Source organism: Kogia breviceps, chromosome 10 (assembly GCF_026419965.1).
Source record: "Kogia breviceps isolate mKogBre1 chromosome 10, mKogBre1 haplotype 1, whole genome shotgun sequence".
NCBI classification, from domain to species: domain Eukaryota; kingdom Metazoa; phylum Chordata; class Mammalia; order Artiodactyla; family Physeteridae; genus Kogia; species Kogia breviceps.
In genome coordinates, this window is record NC_081319.1 from 43,766,541 (window position 1) to 43,784,647 (window position 18,107).

Here is an 18,107-nt window from a genome sequence, read left to right on the forward strand (position 1 = left end):
CAGAAGTCTTTATCAGAGGCAGGAATACAGGTTGTTAGAGGTGTGTGTTTGACATTGTGGAGTCGGGATCGAAGACAAGCGCAAAGCACAAGAAAGCAGGAACTTTTTGGCAGGTTTCTAACCTTAGCTTTCTTTGTTCTCAGTGCCTTTCCGGCAGTTCTGATGGGACAATTCGCCTTTGGTCCCTTGGCCAGCAGAGATGTATAGCAACGTACCGAGTGCATGATGAAGGTGTTTGGGCTCTACAGGTCAATGACACCTTCACACATGTATACTCTGGAGGAAGGGACAGGAAGATTTATTGTACAGACCTAAGAAACCCTGACATTCGGGTGCTGATTTGTGAAGAAAAAGCACCAGTTCTCAAGGTATGTCATATGTTTTAGTTTTATGATTAAGATTGTTACTTACATGTGCTAGCCAAATACAGCAAAATCAATATTAAAACACAAGTCAACTGTGAGATTGTAAAAAGATACTTGTTAGTCATCCATAGAAGAAGTGGCAACTTCATGGGTACATCAGGGATGGATGGCTCTCGCACTGGCGAATCCTAGTGAGCTGGCCCCAAAGTGCTCCTGAGCTCTCCTGGCTTTCCTAACCTGTCCTTAGAGGAGGAATACGAGGAGTTCAGGTATCTGAGAGTGGACAGCAAAGCAGAAATTTATCCACTGCCTCAAGAGGAGGATGTGGAAGAGTGCTCCTGAAGAAGAGAGGAAGCTGGTTCATATTTCAAACCATCACTGCCTCAAAATAGTCCGGGGTGATGGGTAAAAGGGTACTTGAGAAGCCATCCATGTTGACACCTGCTAAAAGTGAAGCCTAGAAAATTGCCAGTCATCATTGACAAGATGTTCAGTCTCACCGATGTTCACAGAATTGCACATTAAGACAATGGTGAGGAGATTTCCAGGTTTAAAATGGAGGCATAAAGACAGCACTCCCCCCCACCCCTTCTCAGAAATCATCTGAAAACAACAAGGAAAGCAGGAAACAGAATTGTTAATACCCATCATCTACGAAACTAAGTGACATCTGAAACCACAGTATAGGAGGAAGGACTGAAAAAGGGAATAGAGGTCAAATGAGACACTTGAGAGGATGCCTGTGGTCTAAGAGCTCACATAATACTGGCCAATTACAGTTCTTTAAAACAATTGGCACAGCCTAATGGACAAAAGCAATAATCCTTTAGAGAAGCAAGAGAGTGGAGGCTTACATACAGACACAGCATGTGTGCAGAAAGCACACTGCTGGGGAGAGTCACGTGTGGAGGAGAAACTGCACTGCGAGTCCTGCAGCTACCAGGATCTCTTGGCTGTGGAGAAAAAGACTAGAAGTGTTTAGCACAGGCACAACCATGTTGTAAGGAGCATCACTTTGAACTGAAGAGGATTCCTTCTTGCTAGTGGTTCAGCCCTGTCCCCTTGTCTAAAAACCTGCAATTTCCTGGTACAGGAAGAATAGTGGGCAAATGTAGAGTCATTCCATTTGCATAATGTATACATGGGTATATGTGTATTTTTATATGTATGCTATTTTAAACATGTAGGAGGGCACAGTAAACTGTTCACAAAGTACAGTTGTATTCCTTAAGCAAGTGGGGGCGGTACATTATGTGGGTACTTTTCCTTTTGCTATGTTGTTAGAATGGTTGTTTTGGTTTTTGCTACAAACATTTTCCAAGAAAAAAACGTATTTCCTTGTTACTAAGAACATGAAGACAAAACACAGGAGTGACAAAACCAAAAAGTTATGGTAAGTCATCCTTTTGACTGTACCCATTTAGAACCCTTAAATTAACCACACTTAAAACTTTAAGCCACTGTTTTTTGGTAAGTAGTCACCCCTATTACACTTTTATAGGGCTACGAATTCCTTTAGCAAAGAGACTCATTCTTCTGTGCATCCCTAGCTTTTAACACACGCTGTGGTATCGTCAGCACACAGATATTGAACGAAGGAGTTGATATTTAATAGTGTATAGCTGGTCCTGGCAGTTCAGAAGAGTCAACATTCCACAAAGCAATATTTTTGTGCTTTATTTCAGATGGAGCTTGACAGATCAGCTGATCCCCCTCCTGCAATTTGGGTTGCAACAACGAAGTCTACAGTAAATAAATGGGTGAGTGAGCCACTGTATATCTGGCAAAGGTTTATAAACATGTGGTTTGTTATCACGGACTTCCCAGGTACCAATAGCAAATGCTCAGTATGAGCCTGACTCTCAGCATGCTTTTGGACAGTGACAAAAATATGAAAGCCCCTACGAATGCAGGTGTAATCCTAAGGTTTGTACAAAAATTAAGGTCATAGTCAAAATGCAGCTTCTGGCTTCCTTGTCAGGAGCCGAGATACACATTTGATGTGCTTAGAATAAGCACTGTTCCCTGATAAAACCAGTAAAGTACAGCTTTAAAGTAGTACAGTTTCTGACCTCATGAAGCTGTATTTGAAAAGAGGCAGCCCAAGTACCAACACAGCAGGGAAACTCTAGGATTATGTTTTTCTAAACGTAAGAGAAAGCAGAAAGTAGTTTTTTCAAATTCATTTCCTTTTTCTTTATAGCATGAAGAACAGGTATAGAAATAAAGGATAAGCAGAGAGAAGTCACAAAAGTACTATTAATTCTTGAGTCTTAATTAAAGAAGATTTAAGTTTTCTTGCTTACCAGACTGTTTGTGGATAACAAAAGAGAAAGTGTTTGCGTTTATTCCTGTTTATATGTAGATCAAGTAGTCTTTCTCTGTACTTGTTTAAAAAATGTTATATAACTTGTTTAAATTTCATTGTGCCAATTTGAGATCAACATAGGTTTACCTGGAAGAGTGCCTAATGTTCTCTCCAAAAAGACAACATTCCCTTCTTAATTTTTGTTTTGTATTTTTTTAATCATGATAGGTAATTGTATTTTGTGACTAAGTATTTTTTGGTTGATGTTGTTATTGTTGGTTTTTCTCATTTGTTCTTTGTTGTTTTTTTGTTTTGTTTTGTTTTTCTTGCCACTTCAAACTAATTGGCATAAAATGATTAAATAATGAATTTTGTTCCTTTAGACATTGAAAGGAATTCATAATTTTAGAGCCTCTGGAGATTATGACAATGACTGTACAAATCCTATAACACCCCTTTGTACACAACCCGACCAGGTTATTAAAGGTAAGTAAGGATATTGGAAGGTATTGTCCATTTTACTGAAGTTAATTATACTTACTAAGAAATTGACAAAAATAAAGGAGATGACCTTCCTTTAAATGTAACCCTGATGTCAACAAAAGACAAATAGTATATTAGTTTGTTTTTAATAGAAGAAAAATACTTTTTAAATGCTTTTTAGTGACTTTAAAAATTGAGCTTTCTTGAGTTAATCTTTTTGCCCAGCATTAGAATAATCTTGGTCTTGGTAAAGCCAGCAACCACTTTGTAAAAGATATAAGATGTAATGTTGTCTTTTGGCACAAGCCAGAATGGTCAGATCTGGCCCCTGAATTCTGCATGCTACAACTGTGAGTGACAGCTCTGACTTCAAGGGGATTAGAGTATTGAATGGTATGTTTATCTATAGTTAGATGTACATGCTGTGACCTTTAGGATAGAATGTCCATTCAGGAGAAGGAAGATAGGAAACAAAAGTTAATGAGAGATAGGACTAATTCAGAGATTCCCTGTCATCATGTGGACTTTTCCTAGTGGGTAAAAAAATTATTAAGGGGTTTGCTCTTAATAATTTTCCTAGTAGACCCTTGAAGTGAATGGAGAGTCTTTTAATCTGTTATTAAAATCAGACAGTTTTTCTTTGGTTAGCCTTAAATTGCCTTAGATATAATTATATGCTCTTCTGATTTACCTTCTCCTTTCTGGGGGCTAGTATGATTTACATTCTGTTACAATACATGCCAGTTAACATTATTGCTGTACTGTGAATTTAAATGTAGGATTGTTTTCCTAATTGTGTGGATTTTTTTCCTTTAGGGGGTGCTAGTATTATTCAGTGTCACATTCTTAATGATAAGAGACATATATTAACCAAAGATACCAATAATAATGTGGCATATTGGGATGTATTAAAGGTAAGATCTTTATAATTAAATATAGGTTATTGGATTATGTATCCCTTTATTTTTTATTGTAGTCTGTGTGTGTATATTTGTTATATGTGTGTGTGTATAAAATAACCAAGATGATAATCATATAAATAAAGATTTAATTACAGCCTTATTTTGGGGTGGATATATATATTCTTATGTGAATATTAGATAAGGCCATAGTTTATCTTTTTAAGTACCCAGAATTTGAACGGAACCATTTTCTCTGTTAAGTGTATTACAAACTGTGTTGTGCTGCCTTCCCTTAAAATGAAAACATCAGAGTTCCTCGTCCTTGAAACTTTTGACATTTTGGCAGGGGGGTGGGGTAGGATCTGTCCTGTGCATTGTAGGATGTTTAGGAGCATCCCTTAGCCTCTACCCAGTAGATGCCAGTAGCCACCTTCATCCCTATCCCCCACTTCAGTTATAACAACCAAAAATGTCTCTAGATATTGCCAAATGTTTAGGGGGAGGAGGGAAGAAGGAGGATGCAAAATCACCCTGGGTTGAGAACCACTGGAGTACACAGAATAAGTCTGGCCATTTCTTAGGATTTATAGCCATCACTGAGAGCAGCAGTTGCTACTGCTATAATGTTACTGGTCATGTTACAGTGACTCCTTGGATAATTGAGATGTATTAAGCTGTTCAACCACATTATAAATAGCACTGAAGAATTTATAGACAGATTGAAAAGTTTGCTTTTAGAATCCTGACAAATGTCCCTTCTTAGTGTTGTTGTTATATTTGTTCAAAAATATTTCTGAAATGAATGAATACTGTGTGCAGAGAACTGTGCTGAGGGTCACAAATGATGAAAAAGTCTATTTCATGATCCCTTCTGGTAGGAGGGACAACAGAGCACAAGATAGCTTATGGACAAGGGTGATTAATTACAACTGGAGAAATCATTTGAACAGGGCCTTAAAGGATTCCAGCAGATGGATTATGGGAGGGCATTTTAGGAAGAGGGAGTGAATGACAAAGGCACAGAAGAGGAAGATAATCAAAACATACTTATTCAGGGCCAGGTGAACAGTTGTATAGCTGGAGACCAGAGTAAGTATAAGAGTAGTAGGGGTGTGTCAGGATGAAAGATGAGATTCATGTCATTTACCAAAAAGTCATGAATTTCAGGCTCCAGGCTTGGCCTTTCTTTGGTACTTCCTAAAGATTCTTAATCGTAGATGATTTTAGAGCAGGAAAACCCTATGTTCAGAGCAGTAGCAGTATGTATAATGGGAAAGAAGCTGGAAGTCAGGAAGTCAATTGTCTTAAGCATAATGATGTGGGGATCTAAAGAAAGAGATGGATGACTTTTGGCCACTCTGAAACCTTGTAGAGATCCTGGCCAGGCCGAAGACATCAGATCTCATTGTCCTCCAGGCCTTCCACCCTCCCCTGGAGTCCCTCAATAAAACAGTTTGATCCAAAAATAAAAGAAGAGACAGATGTTGGGTATATTTTAAAGGAAGAATTGAAAAGATCTGGTATTTTGGTTAGGTTCCTGGTTATAAGGAACAGAGGTTCACTTAAGTTAACTTCTGGATTCAAAGATTAAACACATTTCTTTCTCGGAAAAGGGGACTGTCTCTGAATGGAAACCTTGGCCTGACTAACACATTTCCCCCCCCGTGGCACAGCTGTGTGGGAAATCATATTACAGAACAGTTGCTTGGTGAGCATGGCTTCAAAACAAGAGACCTTAGTTGAGTGGAAAATTTAATTGCAGTAGGCTCCAAAAATTCCAATTGGTTTTTTTCCTACAGTAGAGATGTGCTTGTCAGGGGACCAGAAACTCACGTTTGTTTCAGAGGGGGGTCCTGTGAAGACGGAGAGGATCCAGAGTAGCCCTAAGGACCTCATCAGTAGGAATTCGGCTGCTTCACCACTAATGTGGCCCTAGCTCTGCCCTGTGGCTAGGCTTTACCTCATGCTGTGCAGCATCTTATGTTCTCCAGAATATCTGACAAAGTCAAATCGAGCCAGTTCCTCTTTGATTTTCTGCCTATGAGTCTGATGTCCTCTCTTGGTCTAATTAGCTGAAGTCTGAGTAGAGTCCTGCTATCTGAATGGGAGGTAGTTCTACTTAGATGAGGCGCTCAGCTGTCATGCACCATCATTGGCATTTTTGTGTCCCTGGCAGCTTCCCATATCCAGACACTAGACCTTGAGGTTTTAAGATCAAATGATCAGGCAAAATAGATATCGCATTATACAGAAATATGGAAGTCAGGAGTATTTAGCACCATAGGCTCAGAGTTAGAGCTGCATTCTGACCTTGGCTCTGCCAGCTACTAGCCAAGTCATCTCCAGAATATGCTTACCTTCATCTTTATTCCTAAAATCTGGATGGTCCATATTTCTTGGTAATGTTAAGAGGGTGTTTGAGAAGTATTTACTGTAGTGACTGACATAATAGGAGGCTATTGTACTAATACAGGCAAAATATCGGATATTCCTCTGGAGTGGGGTGGGAACAAGGGGAAAAAAACAGAATGATTAGAAAGATATTTAGGCCTGTAGATAAGAGTGATGCTTGAATAAAAGGGAGTATGAAGAAAAGGAAGGAGCAGAGATTAGTCCTAGGTTTCTGGATTAGTTTGGTGAGTGGAAGTGACATAGGGAATGTAAGAGGAGAAAGCATTGTTGGGCAAAAGGGACATGCTGAGAAAGACAACAGATTTGAATTTATATGAGATATCTGGGTAGAGGTGTTTGCTGGGCAGAGAGCTATACAACCTAATGCACACATGAAAGAACTGGGCTGGAGAAATCGGTTCAGCCGTCTTCAGCTGTGGATTATCATTGGAGCCATGAGAAAGGTCAGAGTTTCTAAGGGATACATCTATACTGAAAATAGAAGAAACCAAATCATCTCCCTTTCAAGAATTTTTAGAAAAAGAGGAAACCACAAAGGTGTGTAATAAAAAGCGGTAAGAAAACGAAGAGCTCAAGGACTAATTAAGTGTTTCAGAAAGGAGTTTGTGGTTAGCTGCATTGGCCTGCTGAGAGTTTGTGTGAGACAGTGGAATGGGATGTGCACATGGATCTAGCCAATAAAGAGGATGGTGTCAGGTGAGAGCAGTTTCTAGGGAGACCTAAGGGCAAAAGCCAGATAGAGTGGGTTGAGTAGTGTTTGGGAGGTGAAGAAACAGAATTTGAGGGGAGACAATCTTAGATGAAATTTGACTTTGGTGAGATGGGCAGGAAAGGCAGTAGCTGGAGAAGATTTAGGCATGAGAAGGTCAAGGGAAGGTTTTGTTTTGGTGTTTAGGCATTTTTAAGATGGGAGAAATTTGATCGTAGTTCACTGTTCATGGGGAGAAGCCCGTAGAGACATGAGAAGGTAAATGATGGTACAAGGTCCCCAAGAAGCAAGAGGTGAGGGGATGCAGAGCACAGCAAGAAAGGACACCTTTTTCTTTGCACCAGGAAGAACAGTAGCAGAAAGTTAAGGGGATTCTGTTAAGCCTTCTCTTTTTTTGAGAAGTAGAGGTCAGAGTCATGTGCTGGGGGTAGTGAGGGAGGTGGTGGCAGCAAGGTCAGGGGTATGAGGAGAGCAGAGATTTGACAAAGATGTTGTGGAGAACTGACTTTAGAAACAAGCTCCAGGTAGCATTAATGACTGTATATTTATAGTAGGAATACTGTCAAGGATTTGAGAGGCCATCTTGTCCTGTGTGTTGTCCATGTGGATGTTCATATTGTCCGGGATGCAAGCAAGATCTCAAGATGGGTTTTAAGACATTAACCCAGGCTCAAGTTGCCATTGAATGAGGGAAATGAGGGAGAGTGAGCACAGAGGTTGCTAGACGGCTGTGAGGAAAAGGAGGTACGGTTTACTGCAGCTAAATGATACGGGCTCAAAGAAATAGGAGTTTTTACATAGCGATGGTGGAATGATGGTCTCTGTATGCCATTAGAGAGTTATGGGATGTAGGAGAAGATGCAGAGTCACCCTTTGAGAAGACAGCTGATGAGATGGGACCCTCAGGAAAGAGCCAGTTTGCTGTTAGGAAGAATAGGTAGAGGGAACATTCTGTGATATTGTTCAGGATTGAGATGAACTGTGATTGGAAATGCTCCATGGCACAAGGGGAAGTTCAGGACATACTTTTGGGGAGCATAGATATTTAGGGAATGAATAAGAAAGATTGTAATGGTCAAGAAAGAGAAACTTAAAATTGCTGCCTATATTATAGCTGTTGTCTGAAGGTATTGATAGCTTCACAGTTCTCTTAAAGTGCTTAGAAACTGTTCTTTGTTCCTCGAAGATTTTTTTGCTTCATTTGACATTGCTTCCTGATAAGTGTGCTGGTATACTATATCAATATGAGCAAAATTAGGTTACAGTTTCCCAAAAAAGAACAGTTTGTGGTTTTTTAATTTAAAATTTTAATAGGATGTAGTTACTTAAAGGTAAATGCTTTAAGATAAAAATATTTGACCATGTTCTTTTTGGAATGTATTTAAGACTCCATTATATTTAGGCAAATGTGTAAAATTTTGAGTAGCTAAGTCAGAATCAAATCAGTTGACCACTTAACATTGATAATTATCATACTTTATTTTTGCTGTATAGGCATGTAAAGTTGAAGATCTGGGCAAAGTGGATTTTGAAGATGAAATTAAGAAAAGATTTAAGATGGTATATGTACCAAATTGGTTCTCAGTAGACTTAAAAACAGGGGTAAGTTAGCAATTGATATTTGTGTGATTTGGGACAGTTGAAAATTTCTAATATAGCTCAAAATTAAGTATTATTAGTTATAGAGTCCTGTGTTTTTATGTATGAAAGGAAAAAATTTTATGCAGTTTAAATGCCTTTTCATATCCCAGTATATTAAATTGTAGCTGCATTGAATCACGCAGAAACACATGTTGGTTCTGAATCTGTGGCTTAGCACTTTAGTTAAATAGTACAAATAAATAATGGTTTAGAGACTTATTTGGAGAATGTATTCACATGGAATGTCAATAACAATTTTTTTCTTTTGACAGATGTTGACAATTACTTTGGATGAGAGTGACTGTTTTGCTGCTTGGGTTTCTGCAAAAGATGCTGGCTTTAGCAGCCCTGATGGGTCAGATCCAAAACGTGAGTTTAAGTGTCCTTCTTTCCCTTTCTCCTTCCAAAAGAGAAGGTGGATCTGTGCTGTTTTTTTATGTGCTCATCTTTTTTTTTTTTAACAATATTTGGGGTTTTTTAAAATCATTTTTCAAGAAATCTGTATATTCTCTCATATGGAAATGGAAAATACTATTCATTTTAAATGTTTTGGGGATCTGGATTTGTCTCACAATCTATGGCTTAGTTTTAACAGTTAAACATGCAGCACACTCTACCCTTAAACCATTCGGGAAGTCTGTTAGGTTAGGAAAGTGAAGCTAGGAAACAGTTTTCCCCCCCAATTAAAAAAAAAAATTTGTTGAAGTATAATTGACATATAATGTATTAGTTTCAGATGTACAATATAATGATTCAATATTTGTATATATTGTAAATAATCACTACAATAAGTCTAGTTAACATCCATCACCATACACAGAAAATTTTTTTTTCTTAATGAGAATTTTTAAGATCTACTCTCTTAGCAACTTTCAGATATGCAATACAGTGTTAGTAACTACAGTTGCCATGCTGTGTATTACATCCCCATGACTTATTTATTTTATAACTGAAAGATTGTACCTTTTGACCCCCTTCACCCATTTTGCCCATTCCACTACTCCCCACATCTGGCCACCACCAATCTGTTCTCTGTATCTGTGAGCTTTGTTTTTTGGCTTTTTTGTTATTAGATTCCACATATAAGTGGTATTTGTCTTTCTGTGTCTGACATATTTCACTTAACCATAATGCCTTCAAGGTTCATCCTTGTTGTCACAAATGGCAAGACTTCATTCTTTTTTATGACTGAATAATATTTCTCTCTCTCTCTGTGTGTGTGTGTGTGTGTGTGTGTGTGTATCACATTTTCTTTACCCATTCATCCATCAGTGGACAATGAGGTTGTTTCTAGTATCTTGGCTATTATAAATAGTGCTGCAGTGAACATGGGGGTACATATATCTTTTTGAATTAGTGGTTTCCTTTTCTTTGGATAAATAGTCAGAAGTGGAATTACTAGATATGATAGTTTTATTTTTGAGGAACTGCCATACTGTTGTCCACAGTGGCTTCACCAATTTACATTCCCATCAGTAGTGCACAAGGATTCCTGTTTTTCCACATACTCTGAAACATTTGTTATTTGTGGTCTTTTTGATAATAGCCATTCTGACAGGTGTGAGGTGATATCTCATTGTGGTTTTGATTTGCATTTCCCTTGTGATTAGTGATGTTGAGCATCTTTTCATGTACCTGTTGACTGTCTGTGTGTCTTCTTTGGAAAAATGTCTATTCAGATCTTCTGCCCATTTTTTAATCGGATTGTTCAGTTTTTTTGCTATTGAGTTGTATGAATTTTTTTATATTTTGGATATTAGCCCCTTTCAGATACATGATTTGCAAATATTTTCTCCCATTCACTAGGTTGCCTTTTCATTTTGTTGATGATTTCCTTTGCTCTGCAGAAGCTTTTTAGTTTGATGTACTCCCACTTGTTTATTTTTGCCTTCATTTCCCTTGCTTTTGGTGTAAGATCCAAAAAAATCATTGCCAAGATCATTGTCAGCGAGCTTACTGCCTGTGTTTTCTTCTAGAAGTTTTATGGTTTCAGGTCTTACATCAAGTCTTTAATCCATATTGAATTAATTCTTGTGTATGGTGAGAAGAGACTCATCTTCATAAGTGTCTATTACATTTTGTTGATTATATTTTTGATCAGTATTCTAAGAATGTAGCATGTAGAAATACCTGATATATATAAATATAGTGTACTGGCTTTGTATGGAAGTAGCCCTTTAAAGACTACAGTTGCTGTTTTTGTTTGTTCATTTTTAAAGAGTGGCTGTATCTGAACAGCCAAATAGAATGTGTTTGCTCCATATTATCACAGCTTTAAACATTCTAAGATAAAATTTTAATAGACTTCGTGAAATCTCTAAATGCTTTTAAACATCCTTGGCATTGGGTTAAGAATGTAACATCAGAGTTTGTGGAAACTTTTAATTTTTGCTTCTTTCCCTCTATTTTTAGGTTAAAGTTAATGATTCTCTTTTCCATTTCTTTTCTTTTTTATATTAACTCTTCTGCAGTGAACTTAGGAGGACTTTTACTCCAGGCCCTCCTAGAATATTGGCCTAGGACACATGTGAATCCAATAGATGAAGAAGAAAATGAAGTAAACCATGGTTTGTGTTTTTATATCAGGATAATTGATTTTAAAATTACTCAGAAGTTAAGGATACTTAGATTGTGTGTTATCCTGAGAATGTTTTTTTTTTAAATTATTTTAAGCATTTGCTAAAGTGTGACATAATAAATATATGTGATGTGCCCAATTTACTGCCCTCCCTTCCACATCCTAGAGAACATCCATCCGGTCTTACCTGAGATTCCAAGAGAGCTTTTAATCAGTGAGAGTCTATACACAAGATATATAGAATAAACCCTGTGTATTCAAATGACCTCTGTCCTTAAACGTAGGCAGCTTAGCAGGGTTATTCCAAAGATATTTCTTAGGGTATCCGTGGACCTGCTGGATTTACCTCCAGTGCTCGCTAATTAACATCAGAAAGCCAGGTTTGTCCTTGTGTAGTCAAACTTCACGTTGGCTTGAAATGTAGATATTACCTACTCTGATGATCTACCTGATCTTGGCTCAAAAAATCAAATCCCAACTCAGAAGTGTCAGGGAAAGTGAATGAGTATGTGTAAAGAATTAATGTCATTGAGGGCATTGAAAAGCTTTGTGTGCCACAGGCAGTGGCAGTAACTTTCTCTAGGAAGCAGAGGAGAATTTGGCTCAGTTTCATTAAAGAAAAGGGAAAAAAAACCTTAAAATTTCACAACTCATATGTAACCTTGAGTCCCACCCACTGAGGACTTATCTGCTGAAGATTCTCTGAAGATTGCCCACTTAACGGTGGTCAGCAGTGACGAGGACCTCCTGCCAGAGACTTTGTTCTGGCTGACTGATTCATCCAGAATGATTTTTGTAGTTTAAATCTGTTTTGCAAGGATGACATACCTCTCTCTCTGAAAGCCAGTCTCCTGATGTCCCTGTCATAGAGAGGGCACTGACCCTACCCATGATGTCATTTCTTTTGTCACCTGGCCCACTTCATTCCCCTTTAGAATTGTACAGTGGGCTGTGAGCCAGAGAAATTCAGTGGAAATTTCTCTTCACAGAGGGTTGAGCAAGCTAGGTTCTGGTATGGGCTCTGCCATTTATCAGCCATGTAGCTTTGGGCATGTCATTTCCTGTTCTTGGCTTGTTTTTCTCCATCTGTAACATGAGAGGGTGCCCTCAGAGGCCCAAGTAGCAATAATAAATATTAAGTAATGAAAACACAGTGGTACAGGGACTTCCCTGGCGGTCCAGTGGTTAAGACTTTGCCTTCCAGTGCAGGGGTTGCAGGTTCGATCCCTGGTTGGGGACCTAAGATCTCACATGCCTTGCAGCCAAAAAACCAAAACATAAAACAGAAGCAATATTGTAACAAATTCAATAAAGACTTTTAAAAAATCAAAAAAATCTTTAAAAACAAAACAAAAAACAGTGGCACAGAGTAGGGTGGTGTGATGAATTGGGGGATTGGGATTGACATATATTCACTAATATGTATAAAATAGATGACTAATAAGAACCTGTTGTATAAAAATAAAACAAAATTCAAAAAAAAAGATTAAAAACAAAAAAAACAGTGGCACAATCAGCACCTCTCGGATCCAGGCTTTGGTTGGGGAAATAAAGAAAAAGTCACGGGAAACCCCAAATCATCGTTAAAATCAAACTGGCGTAGTAAAGGCAGGGCAGGACCCAGCCAGAGCTCAGGACACTGTACACTTTACGTGTCTGGTAATCTTCTGCTACATCTGCACCATGCTCAGTGGATACTCAAGAGCTGCTTAGATTATACTTGGGGAGCAGCTCAAGTATTCTGAGGCCTGTATTGTATTGCAGGTGGGGGTAATAAAGATAAATGGGCATGGACCCTGCCCTTCAGGGACTGGCATTCTGGTTGGGCAAAGGGCCGCTTACATCAGCATTATGAGATCAGAGAGTAGGTGCTGTGAGAGAGGTTCTGAGAGTGCTGTATGGTTGCAGAGGGCAAGACTGCTTCCAGATTCATCAGGGAAGTGTTTATGCACAAGCTGGCACTTGAGTGGGGGTCGACGGCACTCCGTTCAAAAGATTACAAAGAGGGCTTCCCTGGTGGTGCAGTGGTTGAGAGTCCGCCTGCCGATGCAAGGGATGCGGGTTCGTGCCCGGGTCCGGGAAGATCCCACATGCAGCGGAGCGGCTGGGCCCGTGAGCCATGGCCGCTGACCCTGCGCGTCCGGAGCCTGTGCTCCGCAACGGGAGAGGCCACAGCAGTGAGAGGCCCGCGTACCGAAAAAAAAAAAAAAAAAAAAAATTAAAAGATTACAAAGAAAGCAGAGTGAAATGAAGTCTGCAGAGAGCAGTAAAAATGAGATTATGACCTCTTTGAGGTTTTGTTTTTCACTAATACCTCTGCCATTAGTTGTGGCTACCGTTAACCATAAAGTTTTTTCTGACAGAAATTTTTCTGAGCTTGGCATTTTACCGGCCCCATCCCGTCCCCGCAACAAAAAAAAGAGCAGTTCATCGTTTATAAAGAGGCTGTCCTATACAGCCTGAAATAGACGGTTATGTTTTTGTTTCAAATCTCAGACATTAATCTCTTCTGTTAAAATCCTCTAAAATGTAGTCATTTCTCATGAGGTACTTCCCAAGTTGCCATATTTCTTATTTTCAAGAATTTGGTTTTTTACCTTTATTTTTGTCTCTGACTGACGTACAGGATTTTGACTTAAAAAATCTTGCAGTAGTTGGGCTCTGTGGAAACGAAATCTTTAGAGTCTGTGTTTTTAGCACTAACTCTGGATCCTGACACCATCTGTACCTTTTCCTAGTAAATGGGGAGCAGGAGAACCGAGTACAGAAGGGAAATGGCTATTTCCAGGTGCCCCCACACACTCCTGTGATCTTTGGTGAAGCTGGAGGTCGCACCTTGTTCAGGTATGGGTAAGAAGGGCTAATAAGGCATCCTGTTTGCCAAGAAGTATTCATTCAAGCACATGTTTATTTTTAACTTCTAGGGGTGTCAGGGGTTTGGAAGCTGCTTCATCTCCATGACATAGTTAAGTCTGGTGCTATTAGACCCCACTCTAATTGCGAGCTGAGCCTCTAGTGTTCAACTGAGGTTGATACCTTGCCTTGAGGCAGCTTCTTAGTGATTTCTGCAGGAAACCATCACCAGAAGTCCCTGCCCACAGGACAGCATCAGAGTAGATAACTTCCCTCAGGCTGGGCCAGGGGAGATGGCTGGGCTGCTCTTGGGAACTGTTGTGCCCAACAGTGGCCCGACCTGAGGCGTGAGGCAGTCCTTCATGAGGCCCTGCACGCAAGAGCTAGACCGGCTTCATCTCCAAGTTGCCAGCCAAGGCCCAGGGAGAGTCATGGGGGAAAGCCTACTAGAGTCTTCTGTAGGGCCAGAAGTAAGAAAAATGTTTGTTTTGCCCTTGAGGGCAGAATTTTCTTCCTTTATGATGGTTTCCTGAGAGTGTGGTTACCAAAAATAAACCTGACCCCCATTGTGTGTGGAGTGCCACACTCTATAGCACTGGCAGACGACCTTTCTCAAGTGCTTTGCCTACTCCCAGGTTCCTATCCTCACCCAGGGAGTCAGGCAGCTGTAGTGTATGTCTGGCCTCAAAATCTGGGGGCCTGAGTTTTAGGGCTTACTCTCCCTCTTAGCAGAGTGAGTCATTCTGCCTGCCTTCACTTTATTGCCTCAGCTGTCAAGTGAGAGTTATCCTAAATGAACTCTATAACGGTCCCTCCCCCTAACGTTTATTGACGATGATTTTGGGGTCTGTGCTTGTTCTGTCACTTACTACCTGATGGATTATGTTTAGGCTGCTCTGCCGAGACTCTGGGGGTGAGACTGAGTCCATGCTTCTGAATGAGACAGTGCCACAATGGGTAATTGACATCACTGTGGATGTAAGTATCCTCCATTCCCACTTTGCCCTTTTATTTTTTTCCAAATCAGGAAGACAATTAAGAACTACTTTAGACTGTGTAATCTTTAATTAAAACTAGACTACCAAGTGGAATCTTTTTCTGCTTCCCTGCAGTTCCAAAGTTGCAGAAGTATTGATAAATGAATAAGGTGAAATTCCCATCCCTTTCCCAATCACTGTTTCTTTTATTCACTCCCTATTCTTCTTCCCAGAGGTAGTAAATATTAGTAGTTTAATGCATAGCCTTCAGTACTTTTTTCTATGTGTACACAAGCATATATTAGTTGTGTATATATGTGTGTGTGTATAAATCATTTTATTTTGCACAAAATCTCCTACGATATATATTGTTCTGCAACTTGATTTTTTTTTCTCACTTAAAAATATATCTTGCACATTTTTTCATGTCTGTATATGGATCATTCCTTTCTAATGACTGCAAGGTATTCCATTGTATAAATGTACCAAGATCTATTTAGCCAGTCCCTATAAATGGACATTTAGGTTGTGCCCATGTTTTCTATTACAAACAGTGCTTCAGTGAACATCCTTGTACATATATCTTTGTGTACTTTTTAGGATAAATTCCTAAAAGTGGAATTGCTGGATCAAAGGGTATGCACATTTTAAATTTCGATAGATATTGTCAAATCGCCCTCCACAAAGGCTGTACCAGTTTACACTCTTACCAACAGTGTATGAGTGCCCAGTACCTCACACCCTCACCAATGCTGGACACTTATAACCTTTGCTGAAAGATAGGCAGATTTTTTTTGATAGGCAGATATTATCTCATTTTAATGTGTTTTTTTGTTTTGTTTCAATTTGTGGTGAGGTTAAGCATCTTTTCACGTTGGCCATTTTTATTTCTTCTTTTGTGAATTGCCCATTTGTATTCTTTACTTAGTTTTCTTTTGGGTTATTTGTCTTTCTTACTGACTTGTAGGAGTTGTTCATATTCAGTATTAACCCTTGGACTATTGCCTCTCAATTGAATTTTACTTTGTTCACGATGTCTTTTGGCAGGCAAAAAGTTTTAATTTTTATATGACCAGATTGATCCTTTTTGGCTCTGAGTTTCATGTCTTGCTTAGGTATTTCCCACTTCAAAGTAGCAAAAATGTTCTCTTGTATTCTCTGCTAGTATGTTTATGAAATGGTTTGTGTCTAGATCTTCAATGTATTAGAATTCTGTTTGGTGTGAAGTAGAATGCTAACTTTCTCCAAATGGATAGCCCGTGTGCCAACACAATTTATTGAATAATCTAAACTTTTCCTACTAATTTGAAATGCTATCTTTGTTATATACTAAATTTCTATACACACATGGGTCTGTTTCTAGACTCTTTTATGTGCTGTAGACCTATATTTCTAAAGACATATGAAAAGAGATTTAGTCTCTAGAACCTGCAGAAAATTCATTTTCTGTCCCAGATATACCTCCAAGAACTTAAAACCGGTCTGACACCTGATATTCTGTGGTCTTCTCTAAATCCGAGCTCCCCATAAACCACAACTTCCTTTGAGTGTTAAACTCACCTGGATGCATTGCTGACTTTAGGCCTGTGGCTTATTCCTCAGAGGAGACATCCAGACAGGATATGACATGAGGCTTGGAGAGGATTAATCCCCAGAGAAAAGATGACCAGTTAATTTTATCCTTCATCTAAGTATGTGGTTTACCTCATGGTGGACATCTAGGTGGATGGCTGAAGTTTCCACTCATTTAAAACCTCAGACCTCACTTTGATGTCAGAGGAAAAGAAAGTGGGAGGACTTTGATTGGCCTTTTCAGTTGGATAATGGGCCTCACCAGCGTAGAGCGTATGGTTTCGCTCAAGGTGAATGTTGTGGGTTTCATTCAAGACACTTAATTTTTTGTTTCAGCATTTTAATGTAGAATTCAGATTTTGGTTTGTATGGCTTAAAGAATTAAAATTTGTTTCCTTTTCATTCCTTGAATTGTTAATTGAGAAGATCCATGCTGCAATTTCATATTGCCACTGACATTGCATATAATTTGCCTTTATGTATCTTTTATTACAAAATAAAACATTATACTTTTCTGATACCTTTTCACTAAGGCTGACGTAGATAATTTGATAGCTTATTATAAATTTCATAGACGGTCACTTTTAATTGTAAAATAACTTAACTTGTGGATAGTTTTCCTGTTGACATCCTTTTAGTTTAATAGAAACTATTTAGTTTAATAGAAACTATTTTACCTTTTTTCACTTTTAACGTTTCAGAAAAATATGCCCAAATTCAACAAAATTCCTTTCTACCTCCAACCTCATGCATCTTCAGGAGCAAAAACCTTAAAAAAGTAAGTAAATGGAGTGTCATGTGATACTTTGATCTAATTTATTGCCAGAGATTTTTAAAAATTCTTTATAATTGCTTTTATAGCACAGGAGGCAAGTACTAGATCTAAGGCTAATTTCATAATATTGAAAGTTTATATAATTTAACCATATACCAAGTACCTACTGTGGCCGGCTGCAGATGTTCAAAATAAGTAAAACATGGATTTTGTCTCTCATAGTTTAGGACACAATCTGTGTATAGTAACTGTTTTTATGGATACTTAGGGAATGATGAGTATAAGGGAAAGAAATGAATTTTGGGCTGTAGCTTTCCAGAAAGCTTTCTTGAAGGACATGGAATTTGAGCTGGACATGTAAGGATGGATAGAACTTCAAAAGAGAGATATTCCAGGTCCAGAAAATAGTTCGATCAGGGATGTGGAAGTAGGAGCCTGCGTAAGATATTGAAATTGTCAAGGACCTATGTAGCTGCAGCATAGGATGGAGGGGTGGCCAGGAGATGCTAGGAGGGAAGTCAGAAAGAACATT

General features: G+C 38.8%; 1 protein-coding gene across 2 annotated transcripts in view; it reads left to right on the forward strand.

Moving 5' to 3' along the window:
* The window catches only part of WDR48 (WD repeat domain 48), a 44,307-nt gene that overhangs the window by 22,474 nt on the left and 3,726 nt on the right, over window positions 1-18,107 (forward strand). For both annotated transcript variants that reach the window (XM_059075861.2, XM_067044545.1), the window contains exons 8-17: window positions 144-368; window positions 2,051-2,125; window positions 3,057-3,159; window positions 3,973-4,070; window positions 8,674-8,781; window positions 9,093-9,189; window positions 11,292-11,387; window positions 14,137-14,242; window positions 15,142-15,229; window positions 17,502-17,578. In XM_059075861.2, coding sequence (XP_058931844.1) covers window positions 144-368; window positions 2,051-2,125; window positions 3,057-3,159; window positions 3,973-4,070; window positions 8,674-8,781; window positions 9,093-9,189; window positions 11,292-11,387; window positions 14,137-14,242; window positions 15,142-15,229; window positions 17,502-17,578 — 1,073 coding nt within the window. The remainder of the gene's footprint in view (window positions 1-143; window positions 369-2,050; window positions 2,126-3,056; window positions 3,160-3,972; window positions 4,071-8,673; window positions 8,782-9,092; window positions 9,190-11,291; window positions 11,388-14,136; window positions 14,243-15,141; window positions 15,230-17,501; window positions 17,579-18,107) is intronic.